Below are 16,709 nucleotides of genomic sequence, written 5' to 3'. Positions count from 1 at the left end.
CAAAAGAGGGGCCTACTACAATAACTAAGATAATCTCTTAAACAAGTGCAATAGTGCAAAAATAATCAAAGGTAACACTACACACGAGTCGGATCCAAGTGATTCATCTTGTCTATCTGTTTTATTTTTATTTTATTTTTCAGCATTTTAGTTAGTTTTATTTTCTTAGTTTAAAAAACCTTTTTCTAACATTTTGATTGATTAGACGTTGAGGATAAACCGGTACTAAAAGCTCTTGTGTCCTTGGACGACCTCGGTATCTTACCACACTATACTACGTCCACGATGGGTGCACTTGCCCATATGTGTGTTTAGTGTTAGTAAATATCGTGTTTTATAAATTTAAAACTTGGCTAAAAAGTGTAAAAAGGGCCTAAAATATAAACCTAAATTATATACACTTACGCATATCAGCGGACATACCCCACCCGAGTCACCATCCCAATGGTTAATGCCATAAGTCTAACATATTTATTTTTCTTGTCCTAACTCCACCTAGAGGATATGTACCACACGCGTCACCATCTACGTGGCAATACCATAGGCTTCGTCAACACACACTAGCTCAAATGAATAGATGAAATGTCTTTTTCGGGCACCACACTGTTTCGGATGTCTTTTCACAAAAAGAAATAGGTGTGCCAATTTAATCGGAAAAACTTATAAGCTTTTTACTTATGACGTAAATCTTATACTCTCCACAGTTTCAGTTTTGCCATAGCTCCTAAGGTGAGAACCCACAAGACTCCAAATTTAAGGTATTTTATCATTCCTAAGGAACCCTTCAACCGGCTAGGCCTACCCGTATATCCTAAATTAGACGCATGACCGACCGTTTATTATCTCATATATATATATAGTAATCAAATGCCAAAAACTGATTATACCTATCATTTTCCATTTTGTGCAAAAACTTTTTCAAAACATTTTCTATTTTTAGTTTTTTATATTTTTTTTAATATCGCTACTGACACTAAATCGACACTAGTCTCCCCTCCCCACACTTATTTCCTTCATTGTCCTTAATGGAGCGAGAAACTATTGACATACTAAAAACATAAAACAAAACACTGAGATAAATGGAACAGACTCCCCTGATTTGATGCGGTTGAAACCTATGAGCCATGTTCAACAGCAACCGTATAGCATTTCTTTCGCAGCTGCTTCAACACGGGGTGCTTTTCTTTACTTCCGTCCAAATGGAGATTGAGTATGGACAAAAACGATCGAAACCTACAAAATTAACACTCACAAGCTCCCAAACAGGTTAAACAGGTTAGTAAACAAAGAGAAAACGAGAGAACATAGAGTTTTGAAGGCAAATAAACGGGCTGGACATTTAAAATTACTTTTCTTCTGGCTTGATCACCGTCGCGCATCGCGGGCAGATACACGAAACCCTCTGCGTAGCGCGGAGCTGACTGTTGACTTTTTTTGTTGACTCTTAATCTCTGGCGATACGCGGCAACTATAAGGTAATCCCCCGCATGTCGCGGGGAAACCCTTTTTCAAGAAATTTCATTAAGTTTTCGAGTTATATGCCTTAGAAAATTTTTCAATTTTAACACATTTTCACCTCCTACCCCCCCCCCCCAAACGCATGTGCTTTGCCCTCAATTGCACCAAAGCTTAACCAAACCTCCCCAGACTTACCCACACTTGAACGATGGCACGGTTTTGACATATAAATAAATAAACTAATACGAAAACAAAATAAAATGAACAAACCTTAGGCTGCCTCCCAAGAGCACTAAGTTTTAGATCTTCAGCCAGATCATGCCTGCTATGTTCAAGGTGGTTCAGACACCGGCTTACCTCCAGACTTCTCTAGATTAATTCACTTCCATTCGTCATGGAAATTTTTCAGTCACATACCCGTTGTCATCAATCTTGGCCTCATCACCCTGAGCATTTCCACCATCAGGTGGTTTACCTGCTTTTCCTCTCTTTTCACCTTCAGTTTTTGAACAAATTCCTCATTACCCTCAAGCTTGGACCTGTAACACTCAGTACCTTTCTCATGAGTAGCAACTATTTCATCTAACTTATCAAGAACTTCGTAAGTAATAAATTCTAAATAAACATTAAAAATTAACTTACGATTTTCAAAACTCATAGTAATCAATCCCCCTCTGCAGTTGATTTGAGTAGTGGCAGTTTTCAAGAAAGGACGACCCAAGATTACCTTTTTCTTGCTCATTCGTCTGTGTAGGTGCATAATCCAACACCAAAAAGTCTACCGGGTAATAAAACTCACCTAGCTGGATCTTCACATCCTTAACAACCCCACGCAATTGTTTATAAGTGTCATCAGCTAAAATCACCTTTCTATCAAAATCATGCAGCGGTCCGAACTCGTATTGGTCATACAAGCTCCCAAGCAGAATATTCGTGCTCGCCCCATAATCCAATAATGCCTTGTGAATTTTCAGCTTCTCCATTTAATAGGCACAAGCGGTGACCCTGGCTCACTTTCCTCACCTCCATCACTGATGTGTGTAAAATGCAACATATAAAACACATCAATTAAGGCATAAAACTAACCCTTTTTAAGTACTAATGTTGGAAAAAGAGTGTTTTTGTCTTCCTTTTGTATTTTCAGGATGAAATGAGCTCAAATCACAAAAGAAGCAAAAAGACTACTAATTCTACCATAAATACAAGAAAAGGAACAAAAGTGGACTGCTCGGACCCTCAAACGGCACCTCCCAAGGCAAAGAGAAAGAAACAGAGTCTGAACACGCCCCGTGTCCAGCGAACACGGGGGCGTGCCCAGGAAGCAGCAGAAAAGACAAACCAGTAGAAGCTTCCATTGCTCACCACGGGGCCGTGTCCAGCGAGCACGGGGGCGTGGTGAAAGTACAGCAGGCGCATTAATTGTAATTCGCAATTACAATTAATGAAGAGAGAGAATGTCAGACGGGCACGGGGCCGTGTCCAGCGGACACGGGGCCGTGTCCAGCGTTCTGTTTAGCCTATAAATAGAGGAGCTTGGTTTCATTCTCTCTCATCCCTTGGCACACCACCTCTCTCACACTTCATCCATCACCCACCACCACCATAACACCATCATCCACCACCATCATCCATTGTCCATCGTAGAGTGTTTGAGTCGTCTCGGGATCCAAGATTGATCGTAAGAGTTCTTGACAATCAAGGCCATGTTTGCCTAAGTCTCTTACATCACTTGGTGAAGACAAGTGTTTAGTATAATACTTTTTATTTTTAATCTTTTGCACTTTTTATTTGGTTTTGTATTAATGACTTTAATAACTAGTTACTTATGTTGAAGGTGATCTTTCTTTATCGTTTGTCCGTGGTGTCTTGGCATTATTTTACTGTCTATATAAAATAAAAGATTTTCACCATTCATATCTCCACGGTCTATATGGAGGTATGTTGGCTACCTGGTCGGGGGTTAAGGGAACGGTTTGGTAAAGGTCTTGCCCTTGTTCAGCGTTTAGAGGTCCTGCTTGGGACCTGGGTCAAATTTAGTAGGATCTCCTTCAATGCCCATAGGTATTGGATGGCGGGGATCCAAACTCTTTGACCCCCTCATAAGTTAACTACTATTAATACTATAACCCGGCTATTTAGGACTGTATCCCTGCTGACTCAGACTACTTAGCCGAGGGTAACGTCACCGCCAGAAGCGGGGCCTACCATAATTTGCATTAATAACTTAATTCATTATCTTTCAATAATCCGACCCTTTAGGATTGTATCCTTGCTGACTCAAACTACTGGGTTGAGGGTAACGTCACCTTCAAAAGAGGGGCCTACTACAATAACTAAGATAATCTCTTAAACAAGTGCAAAAGTGCGAAAATAATCAAAGGTTATACTAATACACGTGTCGGATCCAAGTGATTCATCTTGTCTATCTGTTTTTATTTTATTTTATTTTTCAGCATTTAGTTAGTTTTTACTTTTCTTAGTTTAAAACATTTTTCTAACTTTTTGATTTGGTTAGACGTTGAGGATAAACCGGTATTAAAAGCTCTTGTGTCCTTGGACGACCTCGGTATCTTACCAACACTATACTACGTCCACGATGGGTGCACTTGCCCATATGTGTGTTTAGTGTTAGTGAATATCGTGTTTTATAAATTTAAAACTTGGCTAAAAGTGTAAAAAGGGCTTAAATATACATTAAAAATACATTACACCTAACACGCATCAAGTTTTTGGCGCCGTTGCCGGGGACACAAGGATTTTAAGAAAGTTGGGAATCAACGGCCTAATCATATTTTTATTTTTCTTTAATTTTTTAGGATTTTTTTTTTTTAGATTTTCAGCTTCTGCAGAGCTCAGCACGGGGCCGTGCCTGGTCGGACACGGGCCGTGCTCAGCAACGTTACTGGCAGTTTTTGTTTTTTAAGTTACAGAAGGCTGACCACGGGGCCGTGTCGGTGCAACACGGGGCCGTGTCCAACTTCCAGTAACAGGGATCTGAAAAACAATCACTGTAATTCCGACCACGGGGCCGTGTTCGCTGAACACGGGGCCGTGGTGAACCTTCTGACCGACATTCTTTTCTGTTTTATTGCAGGACTTGGAACCCGACGCCAACCTCGCGTAGTGTATGAGCTCCAGTTCCAATAAAGACATAAAGGAACCATTAGAAGAACCCGAACGCTTTCTCAGAAAAAAGGTTAAAAGCCAAAAACCAAGAGAAGGTTTCGGGTGATCCACCCCAATGGCGGACCAACGTACCCTTATGGATTATCTACGGCCCACCGTAGGTAATCTAGGCGCCGCTATCAATGCCCCGAATGTCGAAGCCAATAACTTCGAACTTCGACCACACTTGATACAAATGCTCCAAAACTCCGCAACCTTTCACGGGCTTGCGGACGAGGATCCCCATCTACATATAACTAATTTCTTAGAAATATGTGATACCTTTCGGATCAATGGAGCATCAAACGACGCCATCCGCCTCCGTATGTTTCCATTCTCACTGAAAGACCGAGCGAAAGCTTGGCTCAACACCCTCCCAGCTGGATCGGTAAACACCTGGGATGAACTAGCCCAAAAGTTTCTATATAAGTGTTTTCCTCCTTCTAAAACTGCTAAATTAATGGCTGAAATTAATACATACTCACAAGAGGATGGGGAATCCTTATATGAAACTTGGGAAAGGTTCAAGGAGCTATTACGCAAGTGTCCCCATCACGGCCTCGCAATATGGCAACAAGTATCCACTTTCTACAATGGATTGTTGCCACATACTAGGCAGACACTTGATTCTAGCTCCGGGTGACTTTTTGGTAATCGACGCCCACACGAAATATATAATCAGATTGAGGAAATTGCTCAAACCAATTTTCAATGGCACACCCCCAGGGGAAATAAATCTATCGCCCCGGGCGCCCATAAGGTCGACGAAAGCACCTCTTTACAAGCCCAAATCGAGGCCCTTTCTTCAAAAATAAAAAAATTAGAAATGACAAAAACAGTCTCGGTTATGGCTTGTGAAGGGTGTGGTGGGTCACATGAAAATTGGAGTTGCATGAAAGAAACGGACGATCAACAAGAAATGGTAAACTACATTGATAATAGACCTAGGCCGTCGGGTCCTCCAACGGGAACTTACAACCAAGGATGGCGAAACCACCCAAACCTTGGTTGGAGGGAAACCGGCAATAGTAGTAACCAACAAACGCAACGAACAAACTTTCAGCAATCAAGAAATAAGTCACAAAATTTCACTCAACAACAAGGTGGACGAGAAAGGCTCGAAGATACTATATCTCGCCTCGTCTCTGACACTGATAAGAAAAACTCGGAAAGATTCCTACAATTAGAATCAAATTTTAGGAATCAACAAGCTAGCATTCAAAACATAGAAAACCAAATAAATCAACTAGCGCAAAATATTTCCGAGAGACCACAAGGCGCATTACCTAGCAATACCGAAACAAACCCAAAGGCGCAAGTTCACCTCATCACACTACGAAACCGCACCGTAGGGCCGGCAGAAGTACCTCCAACAACGGAAGAAACAACGCCAACACATCTGCAGGAGAAGAACTCTCCCCCACCGGAGCCTACCAAGGCTCCTCGAGTTCCGTACCCCGGTAGGTTAATTCGTCAAAAGACCAATGAGCAGTTCGCAAAATTCGAAAGTCTGTTAAAGCAATTGCATGTCAATATTCCTTTTATCGAAGTCCTAACCCAAATGCTCAAATATTCTAAATTTATGAGGGACTTCCTTACACATAAAAAGAAAATTGAAAATTTGCAATTAGTTAATTTAGGCGAAGAATGCTCTGCCCTCGTACTCAATAAACTACCCCAAAAGAAAATCGATCCCGGAAGTTTCACGATTCCATGCTCAATAGGGGAATCACCCGTTCGCAATGCCCTAGCCGACTTAGGGGCTAGCATTAACCTCATGCCCTCATCAATGTTCAAAAGGCTTGGCTTGGGAACCACGAGCCCTACAAAAATAAGCATACAACTCGCGGATCGATCAGTCAAGTTCCCGCAAGGTGTCATCGAAAATGTCTTGGTAAGGGTAAGCAGATTCGTTTATCCAGTTGACTTTGTCATACTCGACATGGAAGAAGACACCGAAGTCCCCCTTATTCTAGGGAGGCCCTTCCTTGCCACAGCACAAGCAGTGGTAGACATGAATGACGGGACACTCACTTTGAGGTATGGGGACAATGAGGTGAAGTTCGGAGTTGGGAAGAGAATAGAGGACGACGATCCGGTCAACTACATGAAGGTTATTGATTCAAGTTTGGATGCCGCTCTCCGACGGTGTAATTTGGGAGGCAAGGCACTCCACTCAGAAGATATATAGCCTGGAATCGGGTCTAGCCAAGGACCCTTATAAACGTGGCGCACCACGGAGGCATTCCGCGGATCTATCCTTAGTTTAGTTTAATCTTTTAGTTTTTGCAGAATAAAACACATTCTTGGTGGTAATGGATGAAAAAGGGAACGAGAAAAATGAAACCATGCACGAAGAACAGAGCAACCCAACAAAAATCTCTATCACAGAAGGCTCAACACGGGCCGTGCCCAACCAACACGGTCCCGTGCTGAGCCCCCTGCAGAAAATCACCCAGTTCAGGTAACTGGACACGGGCCGTGTTCAGCGGACACGCCCCCGTGTCCAGGCTTCTGTTTCAATTCTGTAATTTTTGTTACTGGCACTTGACCACGGGGCCGTGCCCGGTCACCACGGGGCCGTGTCCAGGATGCCAGTAACATAAATCTTTGCTTTTTAACACACTTTTATACATTCTAATCAACCAAAAACTTTATTTTTGGACACATTGAGGACAATGTGTAATTTAAGTGTGGGGGGGATGCTAAAACCTTGAAATTTTGCAAAATCCTAAACACAAGCCTTACACAAAACTCTATTGGAACCGCTAAACACCCCAAATTTTTTCAAAAACATTTTCACATTTATTTATTTACTTGTCTTAGTTTAAGTTGGGAATAACAAGTTCTAAAAAGGTTATATTTCTACAAGTTTACAACCGATAGCGTCGTGATAAATAAAAAGAACCAACATAAGAAAATTATGAAACGGTATAACAAGTCTAGTTAAAAATTCGATTATATATGCTTGGTCACATTAAAAACCCATTCCCACAAAAGTGAGTTTTGAGCCTTTATTGAGCATAAAAATACACATATTTAGATTAAATGCTCATTTTTCGTTTCTTGTGTGAATAGCCGCTCGGTTCTTACAAATCTAGAACTTGCCACGACAATACATTCCCGGTCCTTACCAACTTAAACCCAAGTAAGTAAATGATGGAGGCATTAGGACTAACATTTTTTCAAAACCATTATTTTTCATTTTTTTTTCACCTACCCAAAAATCCCCCTAGATAGCCCCTTTGAGCCTAAACCTTTCATTTCATTACCCCCAAAAAAAAAAAAAAAAAACCCTTTTTACCCACCAAAAACCTTTTTCATTTTTTTTCACCCTTTATTTTAGTAACAAGCTCGGTTTTCCGTCAACTTGCCCTTTCATGTGACATAAAAAAAAAAATTTTTGATGAAGTCAAAAACAAACAAAAGCTACGATTTTCGCCCTTTTTACTAACCAACCACCCACCTTTAAACCCAAGCCTTCACCCCAAAAGTCCTCCTGATATTTACAAAGGTAAAAAGTTAAAAAGGAGGAGGATTGATTGCTTGGCAAGCCTATGGAAGACGTAAGTTCCGTGCCGCTCTCGAGTGATTCACTAAAATATACACCTTCGGCCGAGTGTTGAGTGATCTCCCGTGAGGTATGTGAACTTGTATATAAATGGAATTTTAATAAGGCATGTTATGCCCGATTAAGTAATTTGTCTTATGAAACGTTCAAAAATAAATCATGACGAATAGGATTGTAAATAAATAAAAATAAAACCTATAAAAACCTTGGATTCCCGACACTTTAGGACAAGCTAAAAAAACTTCTCTTCTACCTATTCCATTTGGGAGTGTAAGCCACATTTAAAGAGTTTTGCTTGAGGACAAGCAAAAGTTCAAGTGTGGGGGTATTTGATGTGTGTAAAATGCAACATATAAAACACATCAATTAAGGCATAAAACTAACCCTTTTTAAGTACTAATGTTGGAAAAAGAGTGTTTTTGTCTTCCTTTTGTATTTTCAGGATGAAATGAGCTCAAAATCACAAAAGAAGCAAAAAGACTACTAATTCTACCATAAATACAAGAAAAGGAACAAAAGTGGACTGCCCGGACCCTCAAACGGCACCTCCCAAGGCAAAGAGAAAGAAACAGAGTCTGAACACGCCCCGTGTCCAGCGAACACGGGGGCGTGCCCAGGAAGCAGCAGAAAAGACAAACCAGTAGAAGCTTCCATTGCTCACCACGGGGCCGTGTCCAGCGAACACGGGGGCGTGGTGAAAGTACAGCAGGCGCATTAATTGTAATTCGCAATTACAATTAATGAAGAGAGAGAATGTCAGACGGGCACGGGGCCGTGTCCAGCGGACACGGGGCCGTGTCCAGCGTTCTGTTTAGCCTATAAATAGAGGAGCTTGGTTTCATTCTCTCTCATCCCTTGGCACACCACCTCTCTCACACTTCATCCACCACCCACCACCACCATAACACCATCATCCACCACCATCATCCATTGTCCATCGTAGAGTGTTTGAGTCGTCTCGGGATCCAAGATTGATCGTAAGAGTTCTTGACAATCAAGGCCATGTTTGCCTAAGTCTCTTACATCACTTGGTGAAGACAAGTGTTTAGTATAATACTTTTTATTTTTAATCTTTTGCACTTTTTATTTGGTTTTGTATTAATGACTTTAATAACTAGTTACTTATGTTGAAGGTGATCTTTCTTTATCGTTTGTCCGTGGTGTCTTGGCATTATTTTACTGTCTATATAAAATAAAAGATTTTCACCATTCATATCTCCACGGTCTATATGGAGGTATGTTGGCTACCTGGTCGGGGGTTAAGGGAACGGTTTGGTAAAGGTCTTGCCCTTGTTCAGCGTTTAGAGGTCCTGCTTGGGACCTGGGTCAAATTTAGTAGGATCTCCTTCAATGCCCATAGGTATTGGATGGCGGGGATCCAAACTCTTTGACCCCCTCATAAGTTAACTACTATTAATACTATAACCCGGCTATTTAGGACTGTATCCCTGCTGACTCAGACTACTTAGCCGAGGGTAACGTCACCGCCAGAAGCGGGGCCTACCATAATTTGCATTAATAACTTAATTCATTATCTTTCAATAATCCGACCCTTTAGGATTGTATCCTTGCTGACTCAAACTACTGGGTTGAGGGTAACGTCACCTTCAAAAGAGGGGCCTACTACAATAACTAAGATAATCTCTTAAACAAGTGCAAAAGTGCGAAAATAATCAAAGGTTATACTAATACACGTGTCGGATCCAAGTGATTCATCTTGTCTATCTGTTTTTATTTTATTTTATTTTTCAGCATTTAGTTAGTTTTTACTTTTCTTAGTTTAAAACATTTTTCTAACTTTTTGATTTGGTTAGAAGTTGAGGATAAACCGGTATTAAAAGCTCTTGTGTCCTTGGACGACCTCGGTATCTTACCAACACTATACTACGTCCACGATGGGTGCACTTGCCCATATGTGTGTTTAGTGTTAGTGAATATCGTGTTTTATAAATTTAAAACTTGGCTAAAAGTGTAAAAAGGGCTTAAATATACATTAAAAATACATTACACCTAACACGCATCAATCACTTATACCTGCAACTACTTGCGGCGAAGATGTAAGACCTGTATGAACAATCTCAGATGTAAGAATGGTACTTACTGAGTTAACTCTTGCGTTGTGTTGAGGATTTCTTGTAGTGTCACTCGGTAGTTTCCCTGGATTTCTTTTTTTCCTTGAGCTACCTCAGTCGCTAACTGTGCAACTTGTTTCTCTAACGCTTGATACGCCTTGGCTTGCAACTATTGATCCTTTTTTATTTGCTTCATAAGTTCCATCATCTCATTATTCGACCCTTCACGTTGATTGCTTGATCTGCCTTGATCGGATTCTACTGATAACTTCTCTGATTGCCCTGATTGTAACCCTGATTATTGTATCCAGATGGTATTGCTGACCTCCCTGATTTGGTACCTGAAAATTAGGATTTAATTGATTAGTAGTATTACTGTACCTAAAATTGGGATGATTACGCAAACCTGGGTGATATGTGTTAGAATTTATATCATATATCTGGTTATCACCGTAGACCTGGTTAACCTCTTCTTGAGTTGTACCAAACTGTACCGGACAATCCTCCTAAATATGGTCTAAGTCGCCACAAGAATCACAAACAGGGTATGATTGAGCAGCATGTAATGCATCTCTTCCTCCAATACACTTAAACTTCGCTAAATGGCGTTCCAACGCCTCTTTCACTCTCTCAAACTGAGCAACTCTAGCTGTAGAAGTTACCATACTAGCTGATGTAGAGACTAGATATTTTTTTCCTCTATCATACTGGGCTTGCCATTTCAAATCAGCTACTACAATGTCCAAATAGTCCCAGTCCACATCAACACGATTTCTCAGAAAAGTACCACCCGTTGTGGGCTTGATGTCTTGCCTATCCTCCTTAGAAAACCCGTCATGGAAAGAGGTGATTAACTCCTATCATGGAATACCATGATGATGACAATTACGGATCAACTGATTGAACCCCTTCCATGACTCATACAACAACTCACCTGGTAGTTGTTGAAACTCTCTAAGCGCAGCTCTTCCCATCTTAGTTCTTTGTGGAGTGTAATATTCTTCTAGAAACTACTGTTGCATCTCTTGCCATGTTTAATTGCTCGCGTAAGGCAAAGAGAGGAACCACTCGCATGCTGAGTCTTTCAAGGAGAACTGAAATAGAACCAGCCTGACTTGATCAGTGGTGAACCCGTAACCACTTCAAATTCTGCAATATGAGCATATGGTTCTTCAATACCCTTCTCGTGAAAGGTAGTTAGCTAGTTCAGAATATGAGGTTTTGCCTCATACGATCTATCCGCGTTCCCCTGTGCAACTGGCATGACGATTGGGGACGAGTGTTCCGCAATTTGTGGACGGTAGATTTATACTACATTATACGATATGATACTACATCCATAGGCCTATACGAGACCTATATTATATACAATACGATAGAATACTTAACAATGTTTTTTTACTACACTATAAGATACCATACCATACCATACCATACCATACCATACCATACCATACCATACCATACCATACCATACCATACCATACCATACCATACCATACCATACCATACCATACCATACCATACCATACCATACCATACCATACCATACCATACCATACCATACCATACCATACCATACCATACCATATTTTATTACACGTATAGGCTTATACAAGATTTATACTACACTATATGATAAGATACTACATCCATAGGCCTATACAAGACCTATATTATATTATACGATAAAATACTTAACAATGTTTTTTATTTTTTATTTTTTAAATTACTTGTTATAAAAGTTTAATAAAACGATAAATAATGTATAACAATGTTTCTTAAAAAACACCCTTTGTATACGCTGTGTATAGGTCTATACGTGGTGTATATAAAGGGACAAATTCCCACATCATATCAGAGATTCTCTTGGAAATTGAAAAAGATGGGGCGTATAGACATATACGCGGTGTATATAAAGCTAGGGTTTAATGTGCAAATTGTACACCTAAAAAACACATGCCACATAAAAACAATTTGCTCCTATGTTTCTGTCAGAGCATCTCCGGTAGTCATTTTTTGTCATTTTTTCATGCCTACGTGGACATGCATTTCGTTTTTTCTTATTGTGGGTAGTGTTTGTAAGATCCATTTTTTCAACCATGTACGTGAGCAAGAACTAGAAAGGTGGGGTAGTGTGCAGGTGGTGGGGCCATGTGGAGGGTGATGAAACAAAAAAGAAAATCTCAAATATAAAAAGGTATGTATTATTTGTAATTAATACACATAATAAAACTAAATATTCTAAAACTACTAATATAAAATTAAATACTGTAAAATTTAAAACTAAAGTTTTAAACTTTAAAACAATACCTTATTAGCAATTATCAAATAATATAAAATTAAATATTCTAAAATTACTTACAAAAATATCTTTAAATTTATAAAGTTATAAAATTTATATTTCAGATTTTAAATATAACTTTTAAATTTGAATTTTTAAAATTTTCCTCCAAACCGCTATATTTTCAAATTTCAAATTTAAAAATTTCCCACCCAAACGATCATACATTCAAATTTCAAATTCCCAAATTCCCCCCGCTCTGCTCACTATAAATACAACCTTCATCCTTCATAAATTTCATACCTCAATCCCTTTTATCTCCTAAACCTCTCCCGAATTAGAAACCATGAATTCAAACACGAATTCGTTTTTGCAATTACTTGAGGATTCCAATCCTGATGAAAACCCAAACCCTTATCAAAACTTTTTGTATCCACAATTTCAAGGATACCCAAACACCCAATTCCCAAATCCCACCTTCTCTCAATTCTCAAATACTGGGTTCACCCACTATTCAAATCTCGGGTCACCCAGTACCCAAATCCCGGGTTCACCCAACACCCGAATCTTGGGTTCACCCAATACCCAAATCGCGGGTTTACCCAATTCCCAAATAATGGGTTCTCTCAACCATTAACTAACCTCCCGCAAAGTCCAGCCATCTCAACCACTAAAACATCAACGGTTGAACCACTCACTGGTAGTGTAGATGAATCCCCATCCCCACGGCTCAAGGCCACCAAAAAGAAAAGGGGCAAAGCAGTAGAATCTTCAGAACCACAAAAAAAGACAATTGTGGTCAACTGAGGAAGGGGTGGTTACATATTTCAAGCGACGAGATTACCGGGAACTCCCAAAAGAAAAATGACTTTTGGAAGCGCGTCCATGCATATTTCACCAAGGGTACCAGTGTGAAGAGAACAGTGGACAATGTGAGAACTTACTGGCATATGATAAGACCAAAGGTGACGTCTTTTAACAACATCTACAATCAACTATTGGGCCAAAAAATAAGTGGTTATTCTGATGACGTGTTACTTAATCGTGCCCGTGAAATGTACTAAGTAGTAATGAGTAAAGGGAAAGAACCAACCCCAGCCTCGCAGTTTATGTACCATCATGTTTGGGAGATTTTAAGAGACCAGCCTAAATGGAAGGAACAAACATGCATGGTGGGAAGCCAAAGCCATAGCAGCAAAAGATCTTTTGAAAATATCTCATCTGATGCTAACACCTTTGACCTCAACGATGATAATGATGTGTCGGTTGTGGATTATAACTTCAATGTGGAAGAGCTTCCTCACCCTATAGGCACAAAGAAGGCCAAAGCAATGGCTAAAGCTAAAAAGGCTAAATTTAAGAATAAGGGTGGGTCATCAAAAACTGAAGACGCCATGGAACGCTTTCAACACTTTAGTGACCTTAAGATATCTACCTATGATGATATCAAAACCCAAATGCGTGAATATGTCGACATCAAACGCAAAGAGAACGAACTACGTGAATATGAAATCCTTTTTAAGGATACAAGCTTAATGACTCCCGAGCAACTCGCAATACATAAAATTTGTTGTGACAAAATTAGGGCAAAGTATGGTATTTAGGTAGTTTAATTATTGTAATTCTAATTATTATGTTTAGTTATTGTAATTTCAATTTATGTGATGTTTGAGTTTCAAAATTTGATGTAAGGATGGAATGTGAAAAGTCGATGTAACATTTGAATTTCAAAAATGTCCCTCCAACTAATTATTTTTAAATTTATTTACTTAATTTTGAAATTTCAATTTTTCCCTCCAACTAAATATAGCCGTTGGAATTTAAATTCAAAATATAGCCGTTAGAATATTCCCGTTTTGAATTTTAAAATTTCAAAAATTCCCTCTCCAAACGGCTATACTTTCACTATAAATACAATCACTCACCTTTCATATACTCCACACCTTACTTCTTCCCAACTTTCATCTTTCTCTCATTGCTTCCAATTCTCACATAAAAATGAGTTCTAGTGATAATGAAAGTCCGTATGCATCACCTCCCGCTTCGCCATTTATGGATTTAGCCAATAAAGCGTTGCATGAATTGATGGATGATAGTGTGGAAAAATTGTATGCGGAAATTTTGGAGGTACATGCTGCTGAAAGTTCTCAAAGGAGAACAAGAAAATGTAGAACTATATTGAGGAATCATGAAGAGGGGGATGCTCGTATTTAGAAAGACTACTTTTCTCCACAGCCGGTGTACCTTGGAAATTATTTTAGATGAAGGTTTCGGATGAGTACGAAACTTTTCAACCGAATTCTCAAAGGTATTTACCAACATTCTCCCTACTTTACTCAAAGATATGATTGTTCTGGTAGAAAAGGCCTTTCGCCACACCAAAAATGCACATGTGCCATACGTCAATTGGCATATGGCACAACAGGTGACCTGCATGATGATTACATAAGGATAGGTGAAACAACTGCTGCCGAATGCCTTCAAAATTTTTGTAGATGTGTTATTGAGCTTTTCTCATAACAATATCTAAGAAGGCCAAACTCTTCTGACATAGAACGTCTACAGGAAGCACGGGTTTCCTGGAATGCTAGGAAACATTGATTGTATGCATTGGGCTTGGAAAAACTGCCCAGTTGCATGCAAAGGTCAGTACACACGAGGTGACCATGGATATCCCACCATTATGCTAGAGGTAGTTGCATCTTATGACCTTTGGATTTGGCATGCATGTTTTGGAGTAGCGGGCTCTAATAACGACATCAATGTGCTGAATCAATCTTCGGTATTCAACCAAGTCTTACAAGGTAATGATTTTCCAAGTAACTTTACAGTTAATGGTACTTCGTATACAAAAGGATACTATCTTGCAGATGGTATATATCCAGAATGGGCTACATTAGTGAAAAGCTTTACATATCCACAAGGTGACAAAATGAAGGAATATAAAAAACCACACAAGTCTGCAAGAAAAGATGTCGAGAGAGCTTTTGGTGTTCTCCAAGCTCGATGGGCAATCGTACGAGGTCCTGCAAGAGCTTGGAGCTTGCAACAAATAAGTGATATCATGTATGCATGCATTATAATGCATAATATGATTGTAGAGGATGAAGGCTATGCTATAAGTAATTGGTTGCCTGATGATGATGAAGATGTACTCCCAACTTATGAACATGGAGCCCCAACAGCATTTGAACAATACTTGCAGAGGTTCAAAGATTTACGTAATGAAGAGGTTCATCATGCACTTCGTGCCGATTAGGTGGAACATATATGGTCACTTAAGGAACAAGTTTAATTTATGTAATGTTTTATTATTATAATGTTTAATTTGTGTAATTTTAATTATTGTAAGGGTTAGTTTGTAATTTTAATTATTGTAATGTTTAGTTTGTGTAATTTTAACTATTGTAATGTTTAATATAATGTTTTAACTTTCGAAATATTTTTAAATTTCAAATTTTATAATGTTCGCTCCATAAAAGTATCTAAATATTTCTTATATTTTTTATTAAAGTAAAAAATTGATAACTAAAAATAAATTAAAATTTTAAAATATTAAATTTTAAATTTTTATCCATCCAAATAATTTAAAGAATTCTTAAATATTTTATTGAAAGAAAAAGATAGGTAATTAAAATTAAATGTAAAAGGTGGTGATGATGTGACAATGTTTTTAAGTGTTTTTGTGTTTTCTTATTGGGTGGGTTTTTGATGTTTTTGAAGGGTGAGTGTTTTCTGATATGACAGCTAACTGGATATGTTTTTAGGTGTTTTTAATGTTTCACATTATTGTGGATGCTCTCATGCACGTTAAGCTCCTCTGCCTTTATTCCCAATAAACTCGTTCAAACACTACCAAGTCTTCAACGTACCCAAAACAAACATGTGATTAAATATATTTCTAGAATATCATCACCCATGACCCGTATGCTGGACCCGTGACCTGTAAATGAATAAGTAAAACAACTTGCTAAACCGGTTTCAATTTTCCTTATTAAATAAATATATAAGTTTGTTCAATATTAACAAGTGGAGTTACTTTAATATTCAAAAGTTGGGTGTTTATAATAAAAATGTAAAAGATGCTCACCATGCATGGGAACTTCCCTGAAACTGCTAATTGTTTAGTTTATAGTTTATATCTCATTCGCCGCCTGTT

General features: G+C 38.9%; 1 protein-coding gene and 1 non-coding gene across 2 annotated transcripts; one reads left to right on the top strand and one right to left on the bottom strand.

The window, feature by feature from the left end:
- Window positions 1-5,077: 5,077 nt before the first annotated feature.
- On the bottom strand, window positions 5,078-5,184 carry LOC118491861. Its single transcript, XR_004892306.1, has one exon. It is a non-coding gene; the product is annotated as a small nucleolar RNA R71 (small nucleolar RNA).
- Window positions 5,185-13,620: 8,436 nt separating this feature from the next.
- On the top strand, window positions 13,621-14,154 carry LOC118491297. The gene has a single exon (XM_035988934.1). It carries the CDS (start codon window positions 13,621-13,623, stop codon window positions 14,152-14,154), a length of 534 nt encoding a protein of 177 aa, XP_035844827.1.
- Window positions 14,155-16,709: the final 2,555 nt, after the last annotated feature.

This window comes from Helianthus annuus, chromosome 4, assembly GCF_002127325.2.
Source record: "Helianthus annuus cultivar XRQ/B chromosome 4, HanXRQr2.0-SUNRISE, whole genome shotgun sequence".
In the NCBI taxonomy this organism is placed as follows: domain Eukaryota; kingdom Viridiplantae; phylum Streptophyta; class Magnoliopsida; order Asterales; family Asteraceae; genus Helianthus; species Helianthus annuus.
This window is presented reverse-complemented; position numbering and strand designations above follow the sequence as displayed.